General features: G+C 40.9%; 1 protein-coding gene across 7 annotated transcripts in view; it reads right to left on the reverse strand.

The window, feature by feature from the left end:
* Positions 1-26071, reverse strand: part of Tbc1d15 (TBC1 domain family, member 15) — a 55539-nt gene that overhangs the window by 13490 nt on the left and 15978 nt on the right. For 2 of the 7 annotated variants that reach the window (NM_001427231.2, XM_087558485.1), the window contains exons 4-12: positions 19068-19206; positions 15058-15268; positions 7969-8071; positions 7096-7146; positions 6613-6810; positions 5414-5542; positions 4761-4864; positions 3799-3893; positions 662-778 (exon numbers count right to left, since the gene is read on the reverse strand). In NM_001427231.2, coding sequence (NP_001414160.1) covers positions 662-778; positions 3799-3893; positions 4761-4864; positions 5414-5542; positions 6613-6810; positions 7096-7146; positions 7969-8071; positions 15058-15268; positions 19068-19206 — 1147 coding nt within the window. Of the gene's footprint in view, positions 1-661; positions 779-3798; positions 3894-4760; positions 4865-5413; positions 5543-6612; positions 6811-7095; positions 7147-7968; positions 8072-8917; positions 9056-15057; positions 15269-19067; positions 19207-26071 lie in introns of those variants that run through there. The other 5 variants (NM_001427232.2, XM_087558486.1, XM_087558489.1 and 2 more) reach the window with 4 other exon arrangements.

Consider the following 26071-nt stretch of genomic DNA (forward strand, 5'->3'; position numbering starts at 1 on the left):
AATCCAAAGTTTGCTGTGAGGGAGAACTGGCTCCATCTGTACCCCACTGACAAGCAGCAGGGACTCAGCTGGGAGGCTGGCGGCCCCCTCCCTCAGCACTCTGCAAACAGTGGAGAAGACTTCATACTGAAAAGAAGGTTCCCAGGACAGGAACCTGAGCAGTTTCCCTCCCCTGCTAGACCCTCCAGATAAGCTCTCAAGTCCAAAAAGCTAAGAAAGGGAACCACCCCTGGTTCAAAGCACTCAGGTAAGATGTATCTAACCTCAGCCAGAGTTTCTGTCCACTCAACAATGGAGCACCTCAAGCCCTGCTGCCCGGTTCTCCCAACTTCTCAAAGCTGGAAATTAATACAACATCACCATCTTCGGTTTTTACATACACTTACTTATCACAAGCAAGGCTAAACACCCAGCGGAAAAATGGGTAGCTTCATCAAAAGAAATGTAGCTAGCTATGGCCAAATCCCTAAAACGATTTCAGGTGAGATAGTAACGTTCAGAAGCTATCACTATGAAAATTAAAATAACCCCACAGTGCCCCTGTGGCTGCTCTGGAGTCACACATCCTTAGAAGCTTCTAATACCACGTCCATGTCAGCTGATAACATTCTAAAGCAAGCACATACAAGTATTTATTCAAGTCGAGACACAGGGAACTCACCTAAATCAAAGTCATACATGCAGTAGGTCATCAAAATGTCGTGGAGCAGAATCAGACCTGGGTTATCTTGGCCTTCATAGAACTTGTTTGTTCGATCTGTCCTGTTGACATCTTTCTCTAGAGAAGAAATCACATATTTAAAAGATAGATTGATATAAGCACAGAGTTTCTTATTAATTTTACTTGTCCAGCTTTAAGTAATGAAATAAAAATTCCTGGAGGACCAACTCCCATAAAAAGTTGTCCTTTGGTCTCCACATGTGGCTCTCTTGGGTGCCTGCCCTTGGTCAGCTTTCTTCACTGCACTGCACGGCATGCACTGTGCCCTTTACAATCCCACCTGTCTACTGCCCCAACCTCTCTCCATCTGTTTACAGACGTTTGCCAAACATGCACGTGCTGTGTCCAAGTTCTTTCTTGTTCTCCTGAACTCAGGTTGATCTTGTCATGCCCAACAATGCACAAGGCACTCCTTAAAATCAAACTCTGTTCATCTCAGCACTGTCCACACGAAAAGCCCTTGCCTTTTGGACACATCAGCCCCTCTTCTGAACCACGTTCATCAGTCTTTTAGGAAACCATGGTTTTGTGTTATCCTTTCTCCTCTCTTGCCTGTTTCCTTTCCTGCTTTCTCCATAATGTCTCCAATTATAAATGAAAGTACCTTAAGTACCTTGAGTCCTGGGGCCTCTTCTGACCAAACTGCCTGGTTGACAAATGTTATCTACTTTCCTAAATCACTGTTTCACAGTCTCTTAATTGGTTTGTTAGTGACCCTAAACTTATCACCAGCTCTTAACTCACCTAGCACTTGAGGTCCCACATACTAATTAGTGAATGTCCAATATATACCAAAATTATTATCGAAAACTGAATTCCAAATAGCCCCTTACAAACCTGTCTCCCCCTTCTGGCTTTTCTCACCTTAACTGAAAGCATAACAACTCCATTTCTCCAGTTGTTCACACTAAAAATGGCATTCATAGGGGTTGGGGATTTAGCTCAGTGGTAGAGCACTTGCCTAGCAAGCGCAAGGCCCTGGGTTCTGTCCCAGCTCCAAAAAAAAATAAATAAATAAATAAAAATAAGATGGCATTCATCCTTCCTCCCCATGACTGCAATGAACACTAAATCTTCAAACTACACACAGAAACCAATTCACTGCACCCCCACACTACTGACACCATTGTAGCAACAGTGGTGTCCTGGCTCTTCTAAACCTTCAGGGTCCCCGAAAATTAAGTCTAGACTTTGCTGTCTCCTCTGCCCCAAATCCCCCTCACCTCCAAGTTTCAGGACAAAATACCACAGCTGCTTCAGCCTCCATTAAGTGTGTGGGCTGTTAGCCTCCCACGTCAGGCAGCCATCACCTCTCACCTGGACTGGCGGCTGCCTCAGTCATTCTCCTACTGCTGTTGCCCCCTACAACTACCGTGCAGGCAGCCACCGACGTGTGCTGATTAACTGTAACTCAGCTCAAGTTACTCTTCAGCTCCAAAGTCTTCTCATTAGCCTAACTGTCAATCGTAAGCACCTGGTTTCGCTAGTCAAGAAATGACTCATCCTATTCCACTAACAACATGGGTCCTCTAACTCTGCACCTCCACCATCTCTTAATTAGACTGTTACCTCCTATTAACCAAGCTTCTTTAATCCTGTTTATATCTTAGATAGCTCTCTTATTCCTATTTACAACTTGATATGACCCATTTTCACATAGCAGCAAAAAAACAAATATAAATACACTCTTACAATGCTCCAATGGTTTTCCACTACACTTAAATCCATCTTCTTATGATCCACAAAACCTCAGCCTCCTATGCAGAGATGTGTATGCATGAATACATGTCTGCAGGTACTCATGTCATACAGGGGTATGTGCCTCCATGACCCCAGAGGTTTTTACCACTGCTCCATCTGACCCCCTTTGGAAGCAGAGTTTTCACTGAACCCAGGCCTCACTAAACGGTAAGACCAGAGGACTAGTAAGCCCCGGTGAACCATCTATCTCCCACGTGGTTATGCCTGTGTGCGTGCATACCTGTGTGCGTGCTTTAAATCCACTAGAATATCTGGACAGATTAAACAAAAACCAGTAACCCTTATTTTCCACTAAAAATGAGCAAACTGAACGAAAACCCGTCTCAATTCAAGTCACACAGAGATTTAAGCTAAGTGGGAAGCAGAGACAGCAGGATCAGGAGTTCAAGGCTACTCAGGAATGAGGCACAAAAATAAGAGCTACCATCGCTTAAAACGTAATGGGAAGATGATACAACATGTATTAAAAAATGAACCTTCAGGGGTTGGGATTTAGCTCAGCAGTAGAGCACTTGCCTAGCAAGCGCAAGGCCCTGGGATTCAGTTCCCCAGCTCCAAAAAAAAAATGAACCTTCAAATCCTCACCAAGTTAACTTCTAGAATCCTTTCTAGGTTGGGCATTTTATGTCCAAACAAGAGAGAAGGCAACATAGACCATCACCATTTTTCTACTGACACCGGACACAGGAGGCGCCTTCAGATGGAACTGTCAAACAAGCCATGAAAAGAGCCCAAGCCCAACCCCCACCCCAACCCCCACCCCAAGCCCAACCCCAACCCCAACCCCAACCCCCAAGCCTTAAGCAGAAAAGGAACTTACGGGGGTGGCAGGTAACTAGTATGGCCAACAGGTGGCAGTGGTTGTCTCCATGTCACAAAAATCCTGACTTACTATTACAACCTCTAGGCATAACTTAGAGGGCTGTTTAAGACTCAAGCTTGCTATGTTGTTCTGGCTGGCCAGAATTGTGTATTATTTATTATGTGCATGTGTGCACAGAGAGACACATTAAAGCTAACCATAATTATCTCCAGGTAGCAAAAACAAATTTTTATTTTCTTTTGGTCATCTACAGTTTCTAATTTTTTGACAATAAGCACAACATCACTTTTACAAGGAATAAAAAAAAAATAAGTCTTTTAAAATAAGGAAATAATCTTTTCTTAGTTCACATTGTGGAATGATAGTATGTAAGTACTTAAATATACAAAGGCTAAACTGACAGGCCTGCTAGACTACACATAAGTTATATTCCCATGCACTCCCCAATTCAGATTTCTTTTGAGCCCCAATATGGATGGTGTCTAGGACATACCAATCAGACTTCTATAGTCTCTCAGGCGTGAGTTTCTCTTCTCCTGCGCCTCACTGACAGACTTCCACTGCAGCTTCATCCTGAAGTACTCGTCACTGTACGAGACAGAGACAGCACACGCATGACCCTTGTGTTTGCAACACTGCTTACTTGAGTGTCTACACAGACTCGTCAGCGGATGGCGATGGTGGTAAGTTACAGACGTGACCGTCAAGTGCTTAGACACACGTGAAGCAGGAGACAGAAGGGATGAACTTCAGCTGCCCGCATTCTCAGTACACCGGAAAACACTCCAATTCCTGAAGCGATTCTACATTTACTTAAATATTGGAGCCACTAAAGTTTTTTAATAAATATAAACAAGATTTCAAATATCTTTTTAAACCCAACTTTAAAAGTTGTTTTCCTACTGTTTTTTTACTAGAAAACTTAATATAAAAAAGAAAGGACAAAAACTTTTGATATGCACATAGTGACTGAATAGTTTAAAATCAAAGGTAAGACTAAAAATCAGACATAAAAATACCTGGGAAGTTAGTTGTATTTCTCTACAAGAATAAGAAATAAAGACGCTTTCTTTTATGTGATCATTGTGTGAGCACATGAAAATAACTTACAGGTAATATAAACAGCAAATATACGTTTAACTACAACTTCATAATTAAATTATAAACCAACAGAAATTAATAACATGTGTATCTAAAGAGTTGTCTTTATGCAAAGCTAGCACAGGAAATTTGTGCTATCATATTTATATATTCACAAGCATAGCTACAAGAAGATCCTTCTAAATAAGTGTTTCTGGTTTGAAATAATTCCATTGCTTCTAATTTTTAAATTGAAACAATGAAATCTAATTGTCCTCCCATTTCCTGGTCTATTCCCAATCTTCACATGAAAAATTTGTATGGGTGGGTTACTTGAATGTCTCTGGTAAACATATAAAGGCATCATTTACTCACGTTTTCTGTTTTTGTAATTGAGTTCTTTCCTCTTTGGTACTATCCCAAGGAAAATAACCCAGGAGAAATTTCCATGCTTGCTTTCTTAAAGAATGACTAAGACCCTAAAGAAAGTATTCATATTAATGACATTAGTTAAAAACACAAAAAACAATACCCTAAGTTTACAAAATTTAAATATAAATAAATGGGAAACTTAATACCTAAGTTTTACATCCCAAATTAATTCAATGAATACTATTCTTGTGTCGTGTCTAGACCCTGATGGCGGAAGTAGCTGCCAAAACAAGCATTCAGTGGAGAGCAGTCCGAGGAGGAAGGCCAACCTTACTGGGTAGGAAATGCTACTCTACAAGGCTCCTCATAGAACCCACACAATAAAATAAGAATGATTATCCTCTCTAGACTTATGGACATCCGAAAACTCAGCACTTAGGGCATTGAAAGCACCCACTGGGGTTGGGGATTTAGCTCAGTGGTAGAGCACTTGCCTAGGAAGCGCAAGGCCCTGGGTTCGGTCCCCAGCTCCGAAAAAAAAAAAAAGAAAGAAAGAAAGCACCCCACTTTCCCAATCAATACAGAAATTTTATCAGATCTTTCATCAAAGAAATAAACTAACAAAACCCTGATGCAGTCAGCACCAGAGGCAGTACCCCTCTGAATATCATCTGCTTCATGCTCTCCACATTTAGCAGTCTTCCTTCAGAGTCCAGGCTTTTGGTCCACTCTTCCAGGGATACTGGTTCCCGCCTTTGAACAACAGGTCGCTCTCCCAAATCAATCTAGAACAGGGAGAAAAATAAGCAGCACTTCTCATACATCTGTAAGTGAAGTCGAAGCATAAATACAAACCCCTCGGACCCTGTCTCTCAGGTCTGAGCTTCAATGCTCCTCGCATCCCTCCTCTCACCAGTTTTAAGTTAATGAGCTCTTCTACTGGGCGCACTCCACCCATTTCCCCTCTTCAGAACAAATTCACAGATTGCAGTGACTCAAAGTATTTATCACTAAAATAGTTTTGCCATTACATCTTCAATTACATAAGTAAAAATCATTCAACATCAATTCTACAAACCCTCAAATGAAATTATTAAGAGATATTTATTGGGGTTGGGGATTTAGCTCAGTGGTAGAGCGCTTGCCTAGCAAGCGCAAGGCCCTGGGTTCGGTCCCCAGCTCCGAAAAAAAGAAGAGGCAAAAAAAAAAAAAAAAAAAAAAGAGATATTTATTATTAAGAAGAAATAGAATACAATTATTCCACTATCACTCTAAGATTAGCTTTTCTTACAAAGTGAGGTTTACAATTCTCAAAATTGATTCATGACATAATCATTCCACTTGGCGTCTATACTGTTTTTATTCAATTAATAGATGCTGGTAATTTTAAAATACTAACTAAAGATAAAGCCTTTAATTAAGTTCCACAACTTATAAATTTATGATTTTATTATAATTATGAACAAGCTTCAAATTGCAGCAAACTCAAAGCTCTGTTGAATATTATATAAAGATTGACTTCCATTCAAGGCAAACCCATCGTTCTTAGTGGAGACTTGTAAGGAGAACAAAGCCCGAGTCATGTCAGCTGCCTCTGGCACCTACACAGAAACGGCAAACTACAAACAAAACTAACAGGCAACAACAGGCAAACTCACATTCCTTTTACTTCTCTGCACCCCACAAATAACTTCTTCATTATTACCAAAGCCATCAGAGAAGATGAGGCGTTAATGAAGAGATAGTAAGATAAATCAGCAATCAGATATGAAGAGCTCCGTCTTCTGCGGTATTCGCTATGCATGCATTCCCCTACTGTAATGTTAGGAACTAGATTACTTTAATCTCCACTCACTCTTGTGATGACTTCAAATCCTGGTTCTTCTTGCTGGTTTATCTTTAGACCTGGAATAGCATCACTAAGAAAATCCGCCATTTCTGAAGGTGGTCGTTGATGTGTAGAGGGATCGCTGCCTCGCAAACTATCAAAAATGTAGTTTGTAACTTTGGAAAATCCTACCATGGTTGCTGTGTAAGGATCCTTTTTAATTTTCTATATAGTAGAAAAAAATATTAGCATTATTAATTAAGAATATAAGGAACAAACGATCCCCTAAGTGGCTTTTAGAAGCAAAGCTTTTAGCAGGAGGGGAATCAGAGCTAAGACAGAGTATTCTATGATTGTCTTAGGGTTTTTTCCAGAAAAACATTTTAAATTTAAAGCATTTAGTTACAATAGCATAATAAATGACAAGTTAATGCTACTGATTGAATTGCTGATCAACAAATGCTCTGCAGGCTTCAATCAATCTGCATACAGGATGTACACAGGGCTTACTCGCCAGTGGTGGATGGCCCACAACAGCTTTCTTCTGTCTAGCAGGCCTGCCTTCACAAAAAAAATACAGATATGCATTTCTTGAAGTGTGCATTACCACACTAACTCAAAATATTTGATAGACAAATTTAAAAGCTCAGTTTATTTAGGTAAGAGCTGGTGTTTACTCCAATGATATTAGCTGCTCATATCAAAAAACATTTCTAGGGCAGAGCTGTCCTGAAAACAGCCAAGTCTTTTCTATGTCTAGGCCTGGGGTTATTTCTAAAGCCTACTAATTTACATTTACTAAAAGGTTGTTTATTGAATAATTACTCAGAAGAATGTTTTATTTAAGAAGATCCTCTCGTCCCACTCCTTTCTGAAATCTCCATTTCTGTTATCTTCACACTGCTAAAGTCAAGACAAAGTGCCAGAATCCAGTAGGCACTCCGGCATGTGCAGAGGAGGCTGAAGGCTGACAACTATCAGGGCTCCTGCAAGTGTTCAGGGAGTTCTCCTGGCCAAAATCACGACTCTACCTGAACACGCTCAGAAGAATCAGATGCACTCTAATATCCACACTCTCTACTGAGAAGTGAAACAAAAATCCAGATTGCTTTTTTTTCTAATCATTAAATTGAAATATCTCACTCTGTGATCGTTCACATGAATGAAAAGCCTAATTAAAATCTGCTGTCTTATCTCAGCACCATGAAAAAGGGAAGACCTGACTCAATAGTATTACTCTATAAGGCCACACAGTGCTGGGCCATAGATGCCACATACGCCTGCTCACTCTGTGGGCTCTGAGACCATGGGGTGAGGACTACAAATGACAGAATCAAACTGATATACAGAGAAAAGACACATCACAGGACTATAACAACATACTTGTATTAAGCCATATGCTGGTTCATCAAGAAGATTTTCAAAAGACTGTGAAAGACTCTTATTCTGACAATTGACAAGAAGCGTTCTACTATCTTGTGATGACCTGTAAGTAGAAATGGAGATTTTTAGAAATTACTAAACACAATACCTTTTTTTTTTTTTTTTTCGGAGCTGGGGACCGAACCCAGGGCCTTGCGCTTCCTAGGCAAGCGCTCTACCACTGAGCTAAATCCCCAACCCCACACAATACTTTAATTATCTCCTGAAGAGTTCATTTTTAAAAACACTCTAGCTCCAGAAGTTTTCTAGTAAATAAATTTCCTATTAGCAAATACCTAGAATGTTAAAACTTCATGAAATATGAAATACTAAATCTTTTTTTGTTTGTTGAGACACGTTTTGTCTATGTAGCCTCGGCTCTCCTGGAACTCACTCTGTAGACCAGTCTGGCCTAGAACTCAAGAGGTCCACCTGTTCCTGCCTCCCAAGTGCTGGGATTAAAGATATGCACCACCACTGCCCGGCTTTTTTTTTTTTTTTTTAATTTATTTGTGTGTGAGTTTTGCTTACATGCATGTATGTAGGATACATGTGTACCTGGTACCAAGAGGCTAGAAAAGGGCATCAGACCTCTGAAAAACTGTAATAAAGGTGGTTGTGAGCGGGCATGTGTGGGTTCTGGGAAACGACCCCGTGTCCTCTACAAGAATGGTAATTTCTCTTAACCACTGAGCCATCTCTCCAGTCAAATTATTAAATCTTAAAATGGAATGTAACAAACATTTTTATAATTTTATTCTAGGGAAAACTAAGAGGTTTATGTTACAATGAAACTGAATCCTTAAATAAAATTTACAAATAGAAAAGTCTACAATATATATGGATTTGCTATAAAAACAAATAAAACCAAACTATAAGATTCAAGATACATACAAAATAAGAAACGTACTTTGAAATGGTTTCCAAATTTGTTCCACAGCTTGTTAGTATTACAAAATTGTTAAGGATATAAGATATGAAGGTTCTTTGATAATGATGCTAACCATAACTATACATGCATACATACATAAGTGTACACACACACATACATATAGATACACTTTCAGTGACCACACAGTTCTAGTTTTCTTATTAAAGCTCTAAGAACACTAAAGCTCCACACTTCTTAGTAACCACGGAATGAACACTGTGCTTTCCAAACAAACATCTAATTCTACAGAATCAGACAAACAAACCAGTCTTTTTCTATTGTTTTATGACCTAGTAAGTTAGCTGTAATAAATCTGTAAATGTTCTATGTTTAAAATAAAACCTAAATGTTTTCTGCTACAATACAACTCTAGTTTATTACAAATGTTTGAGATAAGATCTTTAATAACAGTTATCTTGTCTTGATTCTAACATAGCAGATAAAGCAGAAATGCTAGAGGGGATATGAAATCCAGAACAGGACCTTTTCTGAACACGGTTATAAACAACAACACTGGATCCTTGAAAGGCAAGAGAAGCTAATACACTGTGGCACCATGGGGGTGGGGGGCAATTAAAATATTGCATTTTCATTCATTATGTGTTTCTGAAACTAGGGCAGGTGATTAAGATGCAGAGGCATGGACTCTCTTACAGCAAGTCATGTTTACAACAGGCCAACTTACAAAGGTGCATCAAAAATCAGATAATGTACAAGGGTAGGGACTGTTCCTTCTAGCATAGCATTTAGTACTGCAGGGTTATTTTGTTTCTAACAATAAATTACATCAAGTCCCTTAAAAATCTTAATTAAAAATGAAAGTAAAAGCATTGTCTGATTTGTAGGAAATAAAATGTGCGATCTTCAGCTACTAGAGTCAGCCAGCTCCACATCTCCAAAGCATCAGTGACCCCTAAACTGACTGCAGGAGATGAAACTGCACCACAAACCAGCAGCCACAAAATCTTTCCTAAGTATTCATTTTTAATACTGTGCACTCCCTGAGGGCTATGGTAAGCACCTCCTTGGGGAAATAATGAAGAAGGAAGCATCAGTGTTAGCAAGCAGGGAGAGAACACGTCTCAGTCAGGGTTGTACTGCTGTGAACAGACACCATGACCAAGGCAAGTCTTATAAAAGACAACATTGATTTGGGGCTGGCTTTCGGCTTCAGAGGTTCAGTCCACCATCATCAAGGTGGGAACAGGCAGTCAGGGTGCAGGCTGGTGCAAGCAGAGCTGAGGGTTCTCCATCTTCACAGGAAGGCTGGCAGTGGATGACCGACTTCCAGGTAGCTAGGGTGAGGGTCTTAAAGCCCACACCCACAATGACACACCTACCTACAACAAGGCCACACTTACAAATCCTGCCACTCCCTGGGCACATTCCACTCCCTGGTCCCCATGAACTCAGGTGTTTAAACAAGCCTATGGGGGCCATACCTACTATAGCATGATTAAAAAGTACATTTAGTCCAACTTCCAGAGTCCCCATAGTCTACAACAGTCTTAACAATGTTAAAAGTCCAAAGTTCAAAGTCTCTTCTGAGATTCATCTAATCACTTAACTGTAATCCCTAAGGCAAGACAGGAGACCAGTTGGACAAACTCCACTGAGCTGGTTCCACTCCCTGGTACCCGCTTTCCTCAGCAGATGGGCAAGGTTCTGGTATCTCAAACATCTTGGGGTCTCCAATGTAACTTCAATGTTACAGCTTCTTGTTTCAATGTCTGGGATCCATACATAAGCTTCTCCAAAGGGCTGGTGTCACTTCTCCAGCTCTGCCCCCTGTAGCACTCTAAGCTCAGGTTGATCCACTCCACTGTTGCTGACCTCTTCAGTCCTGGGCCATCAACTGCAACTGAGGTTGCACCTTCACCAATGGCCTTCCATGGCCTCTCACAGTGCCAAGCTTCAGCTGCTCTTCATGAATGCTTCAAGCCTTCAAAACCAGTACCCTTGGGTGACTCTTAAACATTACCAAGTCCAGTTGCAGCACAGAGTAAAACCTTGACTATCTCTGTAGCACAGCTTCTTTGTGTTCTCAGAAAACACTTCCCAGATTTCCCCTCAGTGACGCTGTGTCTCTTCTTAATCACTGCTAATTTCTTAGCTCCACCTAACCAAATGCCCCAGAAGTCCCTTCTATTTTTCACTCTAAAGCCAGAGACACATGGCTAAAGCTGTAGAATTCTGCTGCTTGCAGGAGCTGGAACATGGCCCCCTTGTTCTATTACATTATCATTAGCTTCCTCTTTTCCAATTCCTTCACTGCTTCGCCTGGCTGTCCAGAGATCTTGTTCTGAAGATTGACCTTGAACTCAGAGATCAGCCAGCCTATCTCCTGGGATTAAAGATGTGTAGCACCACACCATGCCTGGATTTAAGTTTTTGGGGTTTTTTTTTTGGTTTTTTTTTTTTTTTTTTTGGTTTTTGTTTTTTGTTTTTTCACCTAGCACTTGCTCTGTCTCAGGCTGGCCTTCAACTCAAAGATCGAGGATTAAAGGTGTGCACCACCAAGCCTGGATCTTCCTTAATTCAATTTAATATCCTTCAACACGGGATTTAGTTCCATATCACTTCCTGGTGTCCCTTTAATGCTCGAACCATATATTTTGCATTTTTTCCTTCCTTAACTTGTTCCTTTTCATTAAAATGCTAAGCAGAGTCAACTTTAGTAACCACAACACAGAATTAACACTAGGCTTTTTTGAGACTTCCTTTTTCAAAGCAATTAATCTAAATCTCTTCACCTTAGCCTCAGGCAGAATCCTCAGACAATGGCAAAAGGCAGTCACATCCTCCCCTCCTCCCCCAAAATACCATAAAAACAGTCTCTAGGCTATAGACTGAAATTCTTTTTCACTGAACCTTCTTGGACCAGGTTTGCACAGTTCAAATCACTCTCAGCAACAAAGTCTTCCTTATTTCTACTAGGATATAGCCCATTAACCCCCATTTAAAGCATTCAAAATTCAAAGTCCCAAGATCCACCTTCTTCCAAACAAAAACATGGGCAAGGCCTCTCACAGCAATACCCCAGTCCCTGATACCCACTTCTGTCTTAGGGTTCTCTAGAGTAGTCTCTATATCGTAAGGGAATTGTTGATGAATTACAGTCTGTAGTCCAACTCCCCAACAATGGTCAGCAGCAGCTGTGAATTAAAGTCCAAGGATCTAGCGGTGGCTCAGTCCCCCATGGCAAGGGGAAAAAAAGAGCCTTCCTTCTTCCAATGTCCTTATGTAGGTCTCCAGCAGGAGGTGTAGCCCCGATTACAGGTGTGTACCACCAGGCCTAGATCTAGGCCACATGCTTTGTCCCAGATGACCTTGAACTCAGAGATCTCCTTGCCTTAGTTTCCTAGGATTCATAGCCACTATGCTTCAAGATCTCCATGCAAGATCCAGGCCAGAAACTTCTATCTCCCAGCCTCAAGATCCGGATCACAGGTGAGCCCTGCAATTCTGAATTGTAGTTCATTCCAGATGCAGTCACGTTGACAACCAGGACTAGCCACTACACTAAGTGTTTCTATTTTTAAACTCATCTAGTATAAAAACATCCTATGACCTGAGATTGTACCAATCTCCCAATTTCTCTTAGAAATTATACAGAAATATTTTTGTAATACTCTTTCAAAAGTATATATCAAACAAAATTATTCATTCAACTTTAATTGGATATGTTATACTAGGCATTATGGGTATAAACAAGGACAACAATAAAGACAAGATACCATCTCTAACCTTCTGAAGTTTGTCTACAGTAGAACACACACACAAAAAATAAAGTGATATCTTGGGGTTTCACTGCTGTCATAAGATACCATGAGCACAAGCAATTTGGGGGGTGGGGGTGGGGGTCAGAGTAGATCTGGAGGCAGGAGAAATACAGAGGCCATGGAGGGTGCTGCTTACTGGCCTGCTCCACCTCTTTGGCTCAGCCCATGACCACTCACCTAAGGCCACTAGCCCAGAGGTGGCACTGCCCATGTGAGCTGGGCCTTCTCACATCAATCAGGAAAATGAACCAAAGCTTGCTCACACACCTATTTGTTGGGGCATTTTTTTTCAACTGAGGGTTCCTCTTCCAAAACGACACTACTCTGTGTCATGTTTACATAAAACTAGCCATTAAATAGACAAAATTATCCTTTTCAGTGGCCTGAGAAAAACAGTCAAAGAGATGAAATGGGGAGGAAGAGAGACAATGTGCATTAGTGGGAGAGGAAATACTCAGGAAAGTCCCTCTGGGAAAGCAGTTACATGAGACCTCAGAAACTACAAAAGGAGATTCCTCAGGACCAATAGTGTATATAAATGACATAAGAACAAGAGAGTTTAGGTGGTTTCAGGAACTCAAAACCATGTGGCTCAAATAAAGGACACTATGTCATGTGATGAAGTTTAATATATGAACAGAATAGTAACTCAAGCACTTGGGAGGTAAAGGTAGGAAGATCAAACGTTGAAGGCTAGCCTCTGCTATATAGCAAGTTTAAGGTCAGCCTGGGTTACATTAAGACCCTATCTCAAACAAAATACACACACGCACACACAAACACACACACAAAGAGAGAGAGAGAGAGAGAGAGAGAGAGCGCTCGCGCTAAGCCAAGGCCCAGTTTCACCAACCACAGAAGTGTTGCACTGAGGATCCCTTCTTCAAATTCCTACATGTTTCAAATGTTTTTCTAAGACCATCTGACCTCTTCTCTATACACCTCTTCAATGCAGGACAATTAGTCTAGCACATTTAAATCAAAGTGCTTAAAGCTAAGTCTACTTCTGAGACATACACACTGGTGCATGCCTACAATCCCAGCACTATGGAAGCTGAAAAAGGACCAACCTAGGCTACAGAGCAAGAGCCTCCACACCTCCAAAGTCTGACCCAAGCAGAGTAAACACTAACCAACAGCTCTATCTTACCTGTCAATCTCCTAGTGCAGACCACCTTGACTCATGGGGATGACTTCACAACCTACTAAAATGGCTACACGATCCTTCCTGTGTCCTGCATCATTTATTCACTAGGGCCTTGTCTGTTAACTCTGGAGCCTCTCCCTGCTCCAAACTTCAGAGGTCTGTGATACTGAACATCTCTGAGACTGTGGCATGTTCTATTCTCTCTCCAACTAAAACTTCCTTTCTTATCAAAACTCTCTATCCTTTCATGCTAACCATTCAGCTATTCTTTAGGATTGTCTCAGACCTGCCTATTCAGGAGCGTCTTTTTGCTTGCTCACCGACCTCTCGACAGTGTCAGGTAAGGCCCTCGTATCGCAGCTCACACTTCCTTTATCTGATCTTCACTGTTGTTACTCACGTGTCACTCATGACACCCTATCTCAGAGGCCCACGCCTGCTTCATTCACAACTGAGTATCAACTGATCAGGGCAGTCTTTTCTGAGTGACACCCAAAGAAGTGCTTGTTGAGAACAAGAGCAAGAGAGGGGCTGTGTGCCAGGCAGGCAGGGGATGGGGGAGACCGAACATTTGCAAAGTGAGAGAGCCTTGCTTTCCAATTTACGATTTTATAAAAGGATGAAGAATTGCTTGACTTAAAGTTCCAATCTTACATATAAAACTATATATTTAAAATAAAACTTAATAAAGGTAAATTAAGAAAACATAACTCATAATTACTGAGGCATCGTCATTAAATTATATGAAAATATTGGACTGATTTTTTTCTTAAAAAACAAATAAACAAGAAGAACATATAGGGGCCACAAGACGGATCAGTGTAAAGGCCCCTGCTGCCAACCTAGACGGCCTGCGTTCAATCCCAGGGACTCGCACAGTGAAGGGGAGAGCCATGGCCTTCCTATGAATGCCACTGTATAAAAGCATCCACTGGCCAGTGCACACATGCACCCACAATAAGTAAATGGTATTATAAAGTGGAAAGAGCTAATAAACTGATAAAAAGTTTTAGGTTCAAAATACTAAATGTTATTTAATCACCATTGCCGAAACTAAGTTGCCAACAGCCCTGTGTGCACTCGTGCCCATGTCTTCAGGTCACTGACACTCAGTGACAAGTACAAACAGTTTCTCCTGGGATTAATACAACACTCCTGCTTAAATAAGCGGAAAATAATTTGGTACTTACTCACACAATACCACATATTTCCCGAGAGACTCGATCAGTAGTTTGCTATCTCCTTGATGGAAGTGCAGAGCAGGAAGCACGACATCATCCTTTAAACAGAAGACCAAGTACGACCAGCCCATGCCCTCTTTGCTTTGCTTGATTGATTTCAAGTCTGCCAAACTGAACAGGAATGACCATTTGCTTTTCCCATTTCTATGGCTTGGAGCATCTTAAAAACAAGAAAATGGGGCAGAATAATATCTTTGTTCATCTTTTTAAAAGGCACGAAGAGTGCTCATCCTGTTTGCCTAGCAGTCGTCTGTCTAGCCCAGGGACACACTGTCCACACATATTACTACACTTTTCACCTCAGTAGGAATGGCCACGAAACAGCTCTTAAAGAGAACTACTTTTAAAATGAGCTATCCTGTTATAAGCAAATTCAAATACAGTACGCAGTGTAGAATAAAATGGGATGAAGGCACGACCTCATCCCATTTTCAAGCTAGCATCAAACTCATATGTAATGGGGATACCTTCAACCTCTGACCCACTTGCCTCCATCTCTGGAAAGCTAAAGTTGCAAGCATGTGCCACATCACATGCCCAATTATTTGGTGCTGAGGATTAAACTCAGGACACTATGTACTGTACATGCTAGATAAGCACTCCACTAATGAAACTACATAACCAGCCCCACTACACTAAGTTTCTAACTAAATTAAGAATGTAATTCAAACCACAGTTATATAAAATGCAACACTTTCTGAATTTGTAGTAAATTTGCAGAAGAGGAAACCTTAGGCCCATAAACAGTATCCAAACTGTTAACAAGCAACTTAAAGATTACTTTAAAAAAAATCATAAAACTATTTTAAAAATATTTTCTTACTAGAAGTATTTACTTATAATTTCTAATATGCTACTTTGCTTTCACAATTTAAGTCAGAAATGTAATGTCTCTGAAATCTAAAAGAAAAACAATATACATTTAAAAATGTTATTTCATTAGATATATCATACGGTCTTATTATTCAAAGCTGTCCTAAAAGGCTATGGTAACTATCTGCATACACTGACAGACCTGGCCTCCACACTGGTTTAAGTGGTAAGCACATAGCTAAGGCTGATAGCAGATGTAAATGCCAGAGCCACGTACTGTGTGTTCAGTATCACAAAGCTCAGAACAGACGAGCTCCTTAGACACGGAGAACACTTTTCAAACTTCAACTCCCTCACCTGTCACCTGTGTGTACACTCCTGAACTGTCTACAAAGAATATATGCTACTCTGTTTGCAAAAAGCAGGACAATTTTCCTAAGGAAGCAGCAATGACAAGGTAGATAAAAGACAAACAGAAACAACACATACACTGTACTCAACTGCACTGAACTGAAGCTGCACTAAAACCTCACGACAGTGTTACACAGGACAGGAGCTTGTGCACTTCAGGAGCAACACCTTAGACAGAGCTCCCTCAATGAAAGATACTATGTGTAACGTGAGAGGAATTTCACACATGTCCCCATTTACAGCTCTGACAAAGATGACAACCAAGTTCAAGTCTACAAGTTTCTCCTTCACAATACAAGCTTAAGGAGAATAGAACTTAAACAGGATATTAAAAGTGCTTCATAAAAATACTGAGGAAATTCAACTTTTATAAACTATTCCCTTAGGCCAGGCAGCGTGGGCCTTTCCAGGAGGGCAATCTCTGAGAGTTCCAACCTGACCAACACAGCAAGTTCCAGGACAGCCAGAGCAATTCGGGAGTTACAGGAAGGCTGTCCAAATAAAATTAAAAATAAGGGGAAAGGGGATGTGCCTTTCTTAATTCTGTATCTTTCTTATATCTCCAGTGGCTAGAACACATGAGGTAATCAAAAGCATGCTCAATAAATGCAAGAAAAATCTGCACTGTGTCAGCGTAAAAGTAGTCTGCAAGTAACTGCAGTCAACAGCTAACTGGACAGACATGGCTACAAGAGAAGACTTAAGAGTCCATGAGCTGATTCAGAACGTTCTCTCTCATTACGGCAGAAGTTTACAAGAAACTAGTTCCCATGAGCATGTACGGCACCTCCAACTCATTAGACGGGAAGTGAGCAGCCAGATGGAGAATAGCACAGCTCACTAAGTCTCCTGTCTCAAATAGAATTCACATCAGCAATGTGACAATTTACTGGGCTAGAATTCTAGCCACAAAAGTTTGTTCTTCTCGAAGTAAACCTTTTCAATACACTAATCTGTTAAAAAAGCAAAGAATTTGAAGTATAATGTTAAATGTGTTTATGAAAACCAAGTAAATGAGGCTTTGATAATCTATTTTTCTTTATACATCATAGGGGAGAAAGTACAAAGTAAAAACTAAGTGTGAAAAGAATAAAATAAAAACTCCAGGGCTGGAGAGATGGCTCAGAGGTTAAGAGCAACGACTGCTCTTCCAGAGGTCCTGAGTTCAATTCCCAGCAACTAAATCGTGGCTCACAACCATCTGTAATGAGATCTGGTGTCCTCTTCTAGCCTGCAGGTATGCATGTAGGCAATAATAAATAATCTTAAAAAAAAAACAAACAAAAAAAACAAAAAACAAAAAAACAAAAAACAAAAAAAAACCCTGCACTTGGGAGGCAGAGGCAGATCTCTGATTTTGAGGCTAGCCTCACCTACAGAATGAGTTCCAGGACAGACAGGGCTACAGAGACACTCAGTCTCCCCCCCCCCCCCCCCAAAAAAAAAAAAAAAAAAAAAAAAAAACCTCACTGACATAAAGGATTAAAATGTTTCAAGACTTTCAACTTTTTATGCCTTTAATATCAGCACTGGGGAAGTTGGGGGTGGGGGTTGAGGCAGGAGGATCGCTAAGAGTACCAGGCCAACCAGAGCTACATAGTGAGACCCTAACTCAAGATGGAAAAAGAAAAGAAAGGGAAAGAAGGTATTTCCCTAGGACTATTAGAAAAGAGACCAGGGGAAAGAGATAAAAGCATATAGACACATGAGAATGTCACAGCAGAACTGTCTGCGTTATTAAATGCACTCATTATTTCCTGCTGGGAGGTGGTGGCACATGCCTTTGATTTAACAAGCAATCATAAATACACTGGCCATATCACATGTGAGCTAGTTAGATGATACTGACTGTAACGCATCAATTCTGTGGAATATGTGCTATTCTTCTGATACAGTATGTACGGTATCAAATTATCTTGACTCTTCATGTAAACATAGTATAGTAAATACAGATTTAAATATATAAAGGGGAATAGCAAGTGAACATATGGAAGATACTGGAATGAGCTACAAAAATATCATAATAAACACTGAGTCAGAATGGTACAGTTTAGTAGTAGTATACTCCATCTCCCCCTGCTGCCTCAGGGTGAAATAACATGATTTTTAAAATCCTAGACTAAGAAAAGCATGTATCAAGTGCTTCGTTTTTGAGGCAGGGTTTTGCTACGTTGTCCTCCAGGCCTAGAACTACTCATGTAGCCAGACTGCCCTTGAACTCAGGCTCCTCCTGCCTCAGCCTCCCAGTGCTGAGCTCAGTAGTGCAGTTATCACCCAGAGTTTATCAAAGTTATTTTTTTTAAAGATGTATTTATTTATTTTTTTTAAAGATTTTATTTATTGTATATGAGTACACTGTAGCTGTCTTCAGACACACCAGAAGAGGGCATCAGATCCCATTACAGTTGGCTGTGAGCCACCATGTGGTTGCTGGGATTTGAACTCAGGACCTCTGGAAGAGCAGTGCTCTTAACCCCTGAGCCATCTCTTCAGCCCCAAAGTTATTTTTTTTAAGTGTTTCCTACTTTGCTGTTAGTAACCAAAAAATAGAACATGTATTTTTAAATCCTCTTTTGAAGTCACAACAACAAAACAAAAAATAAAAGTGGGATAGGAATTAGTTTTTATGCACACACAGTAGAGTATCAGATTGTCCTTCGAGGCTGAGGAACATTAAATCAAAGCATTTCTCTGTACATCTGCTCAGTTTAAGATCTCAAAGATTTAATTCACACCTCCATTGGTATGTGGTTTCTTCTTAAACGACACTGTAGTAACCATGTCCCACTCTGCTTCATAGCTGCTCTGGTGTTCCGATCCTCGATGAGCTCTTTCTTTTGGAGCCTGAGTCCACTCTACAACTGAACTGGAGTCCTGAAACAACAACATGAACACGTAAGTCTGAAGCCAGTAAATGTCAACGCAAGACATCGGAGCCCCTGAGAGTGACGTCCAGAAGCTGTGGCTGGCAGGCAGGTAGGCGGAACGCTAGCTCCCCACTCTCTCACTTCACCCTCTTTGCAGTCAGGGTGGCCAATCAGCATGTCAAGCAGCCAGGGGTTCTGAAGGGCTCTGGCTCTCACAGTTAAGTTTCACCTCACTTCCTCACTGACCTGTTATGTATGGAGCTGTGATGTCTGAACATGGCAGTCATCTTATGAGAAGAGAAGGAAAGCAAGAGATAAAGAGCATCCAGTTCCCAGACTGAGATTTATGGAAAGTAACTAACTGTAGGTGTTTATTTAAGCCAAAATTAACTATGTATTTTCTGAAAATAAAAATTAGCTAAAAGAGTTGGGGACTTAGCTCAGTGGTAGAGCGCTTGCCTAGCAAACGCAAGGCCCTGGGTTCGGTCCTCAGCTCCTGGGGGGGCGGGGGGGATTAGCTAAAAGCAACATTAATCTATGATATATAGCTATAAAATCTATGATTTATATATAATTTGAATATAGTGTGTGTAATATATACGTATATCTATACATCATATACAGATGTACATGATTTTGAGAATAAAACCAAACATCTACTTCTATACAAAGAACAATACATAGAAGTTAAAGTGAACCTGAGATTCTAACATGGCAGGCCAAAGAGAAATACCCAGACTACAAAACTCCTACAGACTTCAAGCCAACACACGGCAGCTGAGGAGATGTGAGAGCACATAAAGCCTCTCACTGCCAAGCCTGCCAACCTGCGCTCAAGCTCTACAGTGTGCACAGCAAAAAGACAGACCCAACTCCCACCGGCTGTCCTCGGACCTCTACATGCACATGCACACAGACAGACAGAAAGAAAGAACACACCACAAAGACACAAAGATACACACACAGGATAAATGAAATGTGAAATAAACACATGGTCTGAACAAAAAAGTCAAACAATCAAGGGGCCTAGAGAAAAGCCTCATTGCTCTTCCAGGGGACCAGGGTTTGATCCCCAATACCTACATGTCCACTAGCCCACCTGTCAACTCCAGTTCCAGGGTGAACCGTCACCCTCTTCTGACCTCCCTGGGCACTAGGCACACAGCTGGTACACACGTGTCGATGTCACCAAACACCCACACACATACAAAAAGCAAGAAATTGATTTTTAAAAGGAAAAAAGTTTTAGCATCAGGAGAAATAATGTTTTAAAAAAGATTTTATTTTTGATTTATTTAATTTTGAAATATACTATCAAATATAAGAGAGAGAAAATGGACTATCTTATACTTCCTAATACTACCTGCAGGAGGGCAATGTAGATGAACTTGTAAAAATTAAGATATTTATCGATGGAAGAGTAAGTAATTAAGGGGGTGGATATTTAAATACTAGGCTAGAGCTTAAAGGCTGATACATACTAAAATTTATTCATAATTTATTTATAGTCATGCATCATATAATGACTGTTAAGTAAACAACAATCCTCTCTCCATGTACATACACACACACACACACACACACACACACACACACGGGGGGGGGGGGGGGGGGGGGAAGCGAGCACAAGAGAGCACGATGACTCCAAAAGATTAGAGTGGAACTGAGAAGTTACTGTTCTACAATGGCTTAGCAGAAATCTAGTACTGTGGCACAGGGCACTGCTCTCATGTATGTGATGATGCTATTGTTAAGTAAGTCTTCCACATGGAAAAGCACAATGCAACAAACTATGGGCAACAGAACTGTAACAATGAAGACAGCTGTGTGCACTGCTTACACACTGACTATATTTTTGTCATTAAGACTATACAGTCTACTTACAGAGTTTTTCTATATTATACTATACAGCACTCTGCTCATACATCCAGTTTTATAGTGTCTCCTGAGCACATCAAAAGGACTCATCAGGTGACTGACATGTACCACCCAGGGTTATGTCAGTATAACCTATGGCATTCCTTTCCTACAATGGTGCCATTACCTAAACAGCACATTCCTGAGTTTGTCCCCATATTTAAGGAAAGCATGGCTATTTACTCAACACACAAAATATATGAAATAAGAAAGTTACAAAACGAGGGGTTGGGGATTTAGCTCAGTGGTAGAGCGCTTGCCTAGCAAGCACAAGGCCCTGGGTTCGGTCCCCAGCTCCAAAAAAAAGGAAAAAAAAGTGTCAAGAAAGTTACAAAACTATGTACAAAATCTCAAATATACCATAAAAATTAACAGAAGGTAAATATTCTAACATACAACACGAGATAAAGTCTAGAATGAGATACTAACCAGGGAAAGGAAAGAGACGGTTCTGAGCACGTAAATCTCCAGTGTGACTTTTGTTAAAGGGAGAGAAGGAAATTCTCAGGAGCAGGATCAAACTACAAACCACAGGAGGAGACTATCTGAAAATGCAATTACAGAGCATCCAGGGCCTACACCTCAAATGCCATTTCAGAGAGCTACCTTAAAGGTTTTGTTTGGCTGGGTTCTTCAGTTTTCTTTTCCTATGTGATCCAGGCTGGCCTTGAACTCAAGAGACTCCTGCCTCAACCTCCCCACTGCAGGGATTAGAAGCATGCACCATCCAGCCCAGCTGAGAAAGGCCTTTTTGTTCATCCCCTCGCTGCCCTCTCTACAACCACAGTCCAGCAATGAGAATGAGGAAGGCTAAAGAACCACCCTGAGAAGCAGCCCACCCCACACGGCTCTCCACACCCACCTCCCCTACAAACACAAACAGGCTCAGAAATGGCACAGTGTGTTTAAAAAAAAAAAAAAAGATAGAGAAATTGAGGTAAAGTTTAAGTTAAAAACAGAACTGGGGCTGGAGAGATGGCAGTTCAACACCCAAATGGGCCGGTACCAACCACCTGTAACTCCAGCTCCAAGTGACGCCCTCCTCTGGTTTCTACAGTCACTGCAAACATGTAGTACAGACGCAGATGATTAATCAGTCTCATTCTCTCTCTCTCCCTCTCCCCCACCACCCCCTCCCTCTCTCTCACACACACACACTCATAGACACATATATAAATTTTAAAGGTTTTTAAGTAGGAAAATTAACAGAGCTCCGGATTTACTTTTAAAACTCTTAAGTATGCCTGTGCCTGTGCCGACACACGACTGTGCATTTAACAACTTTTGGGAGTCGTTCTCTTCTTCCCCCATGTCGGCTGAGGAGAACAAACAGGTCATCAGGCTTGGAAGCAAGGACCCTTGCCTACTGAGCCATCTTGCCAGCCCCAGGGTTTCTTCACTACAAGATGTAAAACAGAGTGTCTGTGGCTGAGGAGAAACCATGTGCACTGCTGAAAACAAGAGACTTACCTGGAAGTCCATATAGATATTAAAGGAGTCGACATCCCAGGTCTCTTGTTCGACTCTGCTGTAAAAAAACACTAGCATACAAGCCCGACTTCCTTTACACTAAAGTGAGCCAGCCCCAAGAAAGATAATGGGACCCTGACATTAGGAATTCCCACCTGAGAATACAGAAGAACCCCACTATCAGCAGGCCTACTCATAATGAGAGAGAACAGACTCTTGCTGGGACACCTGCTATTAAACAAATATGAGCCTAAAACTACAAAACCCCCTAAATATCAAGACGAGTGTAAGCAAAAAGCCGGAGCCCAAAGCAAACACAGGAGTAGCAAGAGAAACCATGCAGAGCAAACATTATACACAATTAAAAGTTTGGTGTGGTGGCATCAAGTCTGTGCCCTTGAGAAGCAGAAGGACCATGCAAATTCAATTTCAGCCTGGCCTACACAGCAATTCTAGGCTGCTCAGGGCTACATAAAGAGACTATCATGGAGCTGAGGATACCATGACTTATCCTTAAACTCTCCAGAAACAAAATGTATATCGTACCTGTGACAAGCACCATGATTTCTATTTAAGGGGTAGGGAGAGCACTCAGAAAGGAAAGAAGTCTTACAAAGTCAAAATGTAGCAGATGGCTCAGTGGTTAAGAGGACCTAGATTCAGGGCTGGGGATTTAGCTCAGTGGTAGAGCGCTTACCTAGGAAGCGCAAGGCCCTGGGTTCAGTCCCCAGCTCCGGGAAAAAAAAAGAACCAAAAAAAAAAAAAGGGCCTAGATTCAATTCCCAGCCTCTACACTGTGGCTCACTACCATCTATAACCCCATTCTCAGGGATTCAATACCCTCTTCTGGACTTCCTGGACACACTGCACACATGTGCAGACGTACAAACAGGCAAAATACCCACATACATTAAAAAATGTATTTAAAAAAACTAAGAAATTTTCCTAGAAAATAATATAGACAAAAAGCAACAAAGAAATAGGTTAAAAAGTTCTTAATAATTACAGGATTTATCCAAACGACCTAAAAAGTTTCAGAATATAAGAAAACAGAAAATTGAGGGAAGGGGAAATTCTCAAAAAATTCAAGAATATTCACTAAACTAAAAGAATGATTTACTTATTTTAAAAGCACACCAAACATCTAGAAAAATGTTTACAAAGGCCTATTACCCAGAGCACCTTGAAGACTAGAAACAAAGATAGTCATAAAAATTCTATTAAAAAATACATTCTGAATCAAAACTGCACTAGACTTAACATCAATAAAGAAAATAAAACAATCCTAGAGATTAGAAACAAGAAAATTAAACCTAGAGATCTAGAAAATTAAACTGAAAAAGAATCTGTAGTAAGTTTTCAAATTATGACTGTTAGGCAGCAAGGCAATCAGCTCACAGTGAGGCAGGGAAGAGTAAGAACGGGGTCTCGGGGCACAAACACGGCTCCACAGTTGAGAGCTCACTGGTCTGACAGAACCTGACACGGTTCAGAGCACAGGTCAGGGCCCATGACCTTCTCTCTCTCACTCCTGCTCCAAAGGAGTCAACACCTCTGAACTCTGAAGGAGCTAACTCACATCAAACACCCACACACAGATGCAGATACACACAACCAGAAACAATAAAATATCCTTAAAGGAAATCACTTTGCTCCCACACACCTCTGTTCTACACAAACACTGGAGCATCTCAAAAGAAAAAAAAAAGGCATATAGGACAGTGAGGTTATAATGTGGGAAAGAAGAAACAGAAACCTCGAAGAAAATGTGGCATAGCCCTCAAGAGCAATAGTTTGGAATGTGTCCTTGTGAGAAAGCTCTGGGAGAAATGCACTGAAAATGAATCTACATGTGTGAAGACTTTTAAAAAACATGCACAACTGTAACTACAGCACTCGGAGACCTAAGCAAAACAATTACCCCCAACTTTGATGCCAGAGAGGCTACAAAGTTAAGTTCCAGGCCAGCCAGTGCTACGGAGTGAAATCTGTCTTTATAAAAAGGGAAGGAAAATTGCAATGACAATTCCTGAGCAAAAGCTTCACGGTGATCTCAGACACAGCTCATCCTGGCAGGCCACAGAGAGAAGTCAATGCATGACTGAAGAGGATTACTGGAGTTGAGCTAACCAAAGAAGCCACTACAAGGTTTGACTCTGATCGCCTTCAGAACTAGCACACTTCAGTTGTTAGAACAAGCATTCTAACACTTACAGGACTTAATTTGGATTAGAATAAATTCTCCAATAAGACCTTCTTAAAAACGTTTAACAGAAGACTAGAGACACGGCTCAGCAGTTAAAGGCACATGCTGATCTTCCAGAGGATCCGGGTCCGGTCCCCACCCCTGATGTAACGTGGCTTGCCACCTCTCTAACTCCAGCTCCCAGGAATTAAAGCCTCAAGCCCCCAAGGGCACTTGCATTCACGTGCACATATAAACATGCAGACACACAGACATAATTTAAAATAATTTAAAAAAGATTTAAACCTTAAGAGAAAAGGCTAATCAGAAGTATGCATTCAAAAAGAACAAAAATAAAACAGTATTGGAAGTATAACCATTTAACATGCTCCCAGTACAAAGGTTTTCCCCACCAAATATCATATATGTAAAAATGAATGTAAAGTGAAATTACAGATCTAAATATAAAAACTAAAATTACAATGGTCTAAGAAAAGCAGAAACAAATTTTAAAAATAGATAAACTGGGCCTTATTAAAGTTACAAATTTGTGCTTCAAAGGGCATCTGAAAAGAGTCTACAAAATGAGAAGAGAATGCTTGCAGATTACACGTTTCAAGGAATCAAGGGCCCGAGGCAGCTCAGTGTACCTGGTGACCAAGTTCAAGTATTAGAGTCCACGTGGCAGCAGGAGAACCAGCCTGAGTTGTCCTGTGACCTCTGGCGCTGAATGGTACACACAGATGGATGGATGGTAGGATGGATAGATAGATGAATGGACGACAGTCAGACAATCAAGGCTAAGGCTGGCACGGCGGGGGCAGTGGCAGTGGTGGTGTAGTACACCTTTAATCCCCGCACTCAGAAGGATCTCAAGGTCAACCTGGTTTACATGGTAAGTTCTACATCAGCAAGAGTTTTACAAAAGACAAACAAATGGCAAAGCACTTAAGAGTAGGTATCTATCCAAAGAAATATGTATGTAATCTTATGAAAAGATGCCTGTTACTCATTAGAAAAACAAAAGAAAACCACAGTGGCACACTAACGACTAACACCTACAGGCAGACTAGTATGTCCTGTGCCCTTTAAAATAAAAAAATGTGATTATACTTAAATACTATTCTTTACAGATACAAAATAGTTAAAATGTGTCCTAATCCAAACCGTGCATATTCTCTCTCCTTGTGGAACCTAGATTTGTGTATTGTGTTACAGGTCTTTCTTTAGGACTGCCTGGAGACGCATGTATCATAAATGCCTATGCCGTATAGCTAGGCTTGTTCCAAACTAGCTCGGA

The sequence above is a fragment of the Rattus norvegicus genome, chromosome 7 (genome assembly GCF_021556685.1).
Source record: "Rattus norvegicus strain SHRSP/BbbUtx chromosome 7, alternate assembly SHRSP_T2T, whole genome shotgun sequence".
Classification (NCBI taxonomy): Eukaryota; Metazoa; Chordata; class Mammalia; order Rodentia; family Muridae; genus Rattus; species Rattus norvegicus.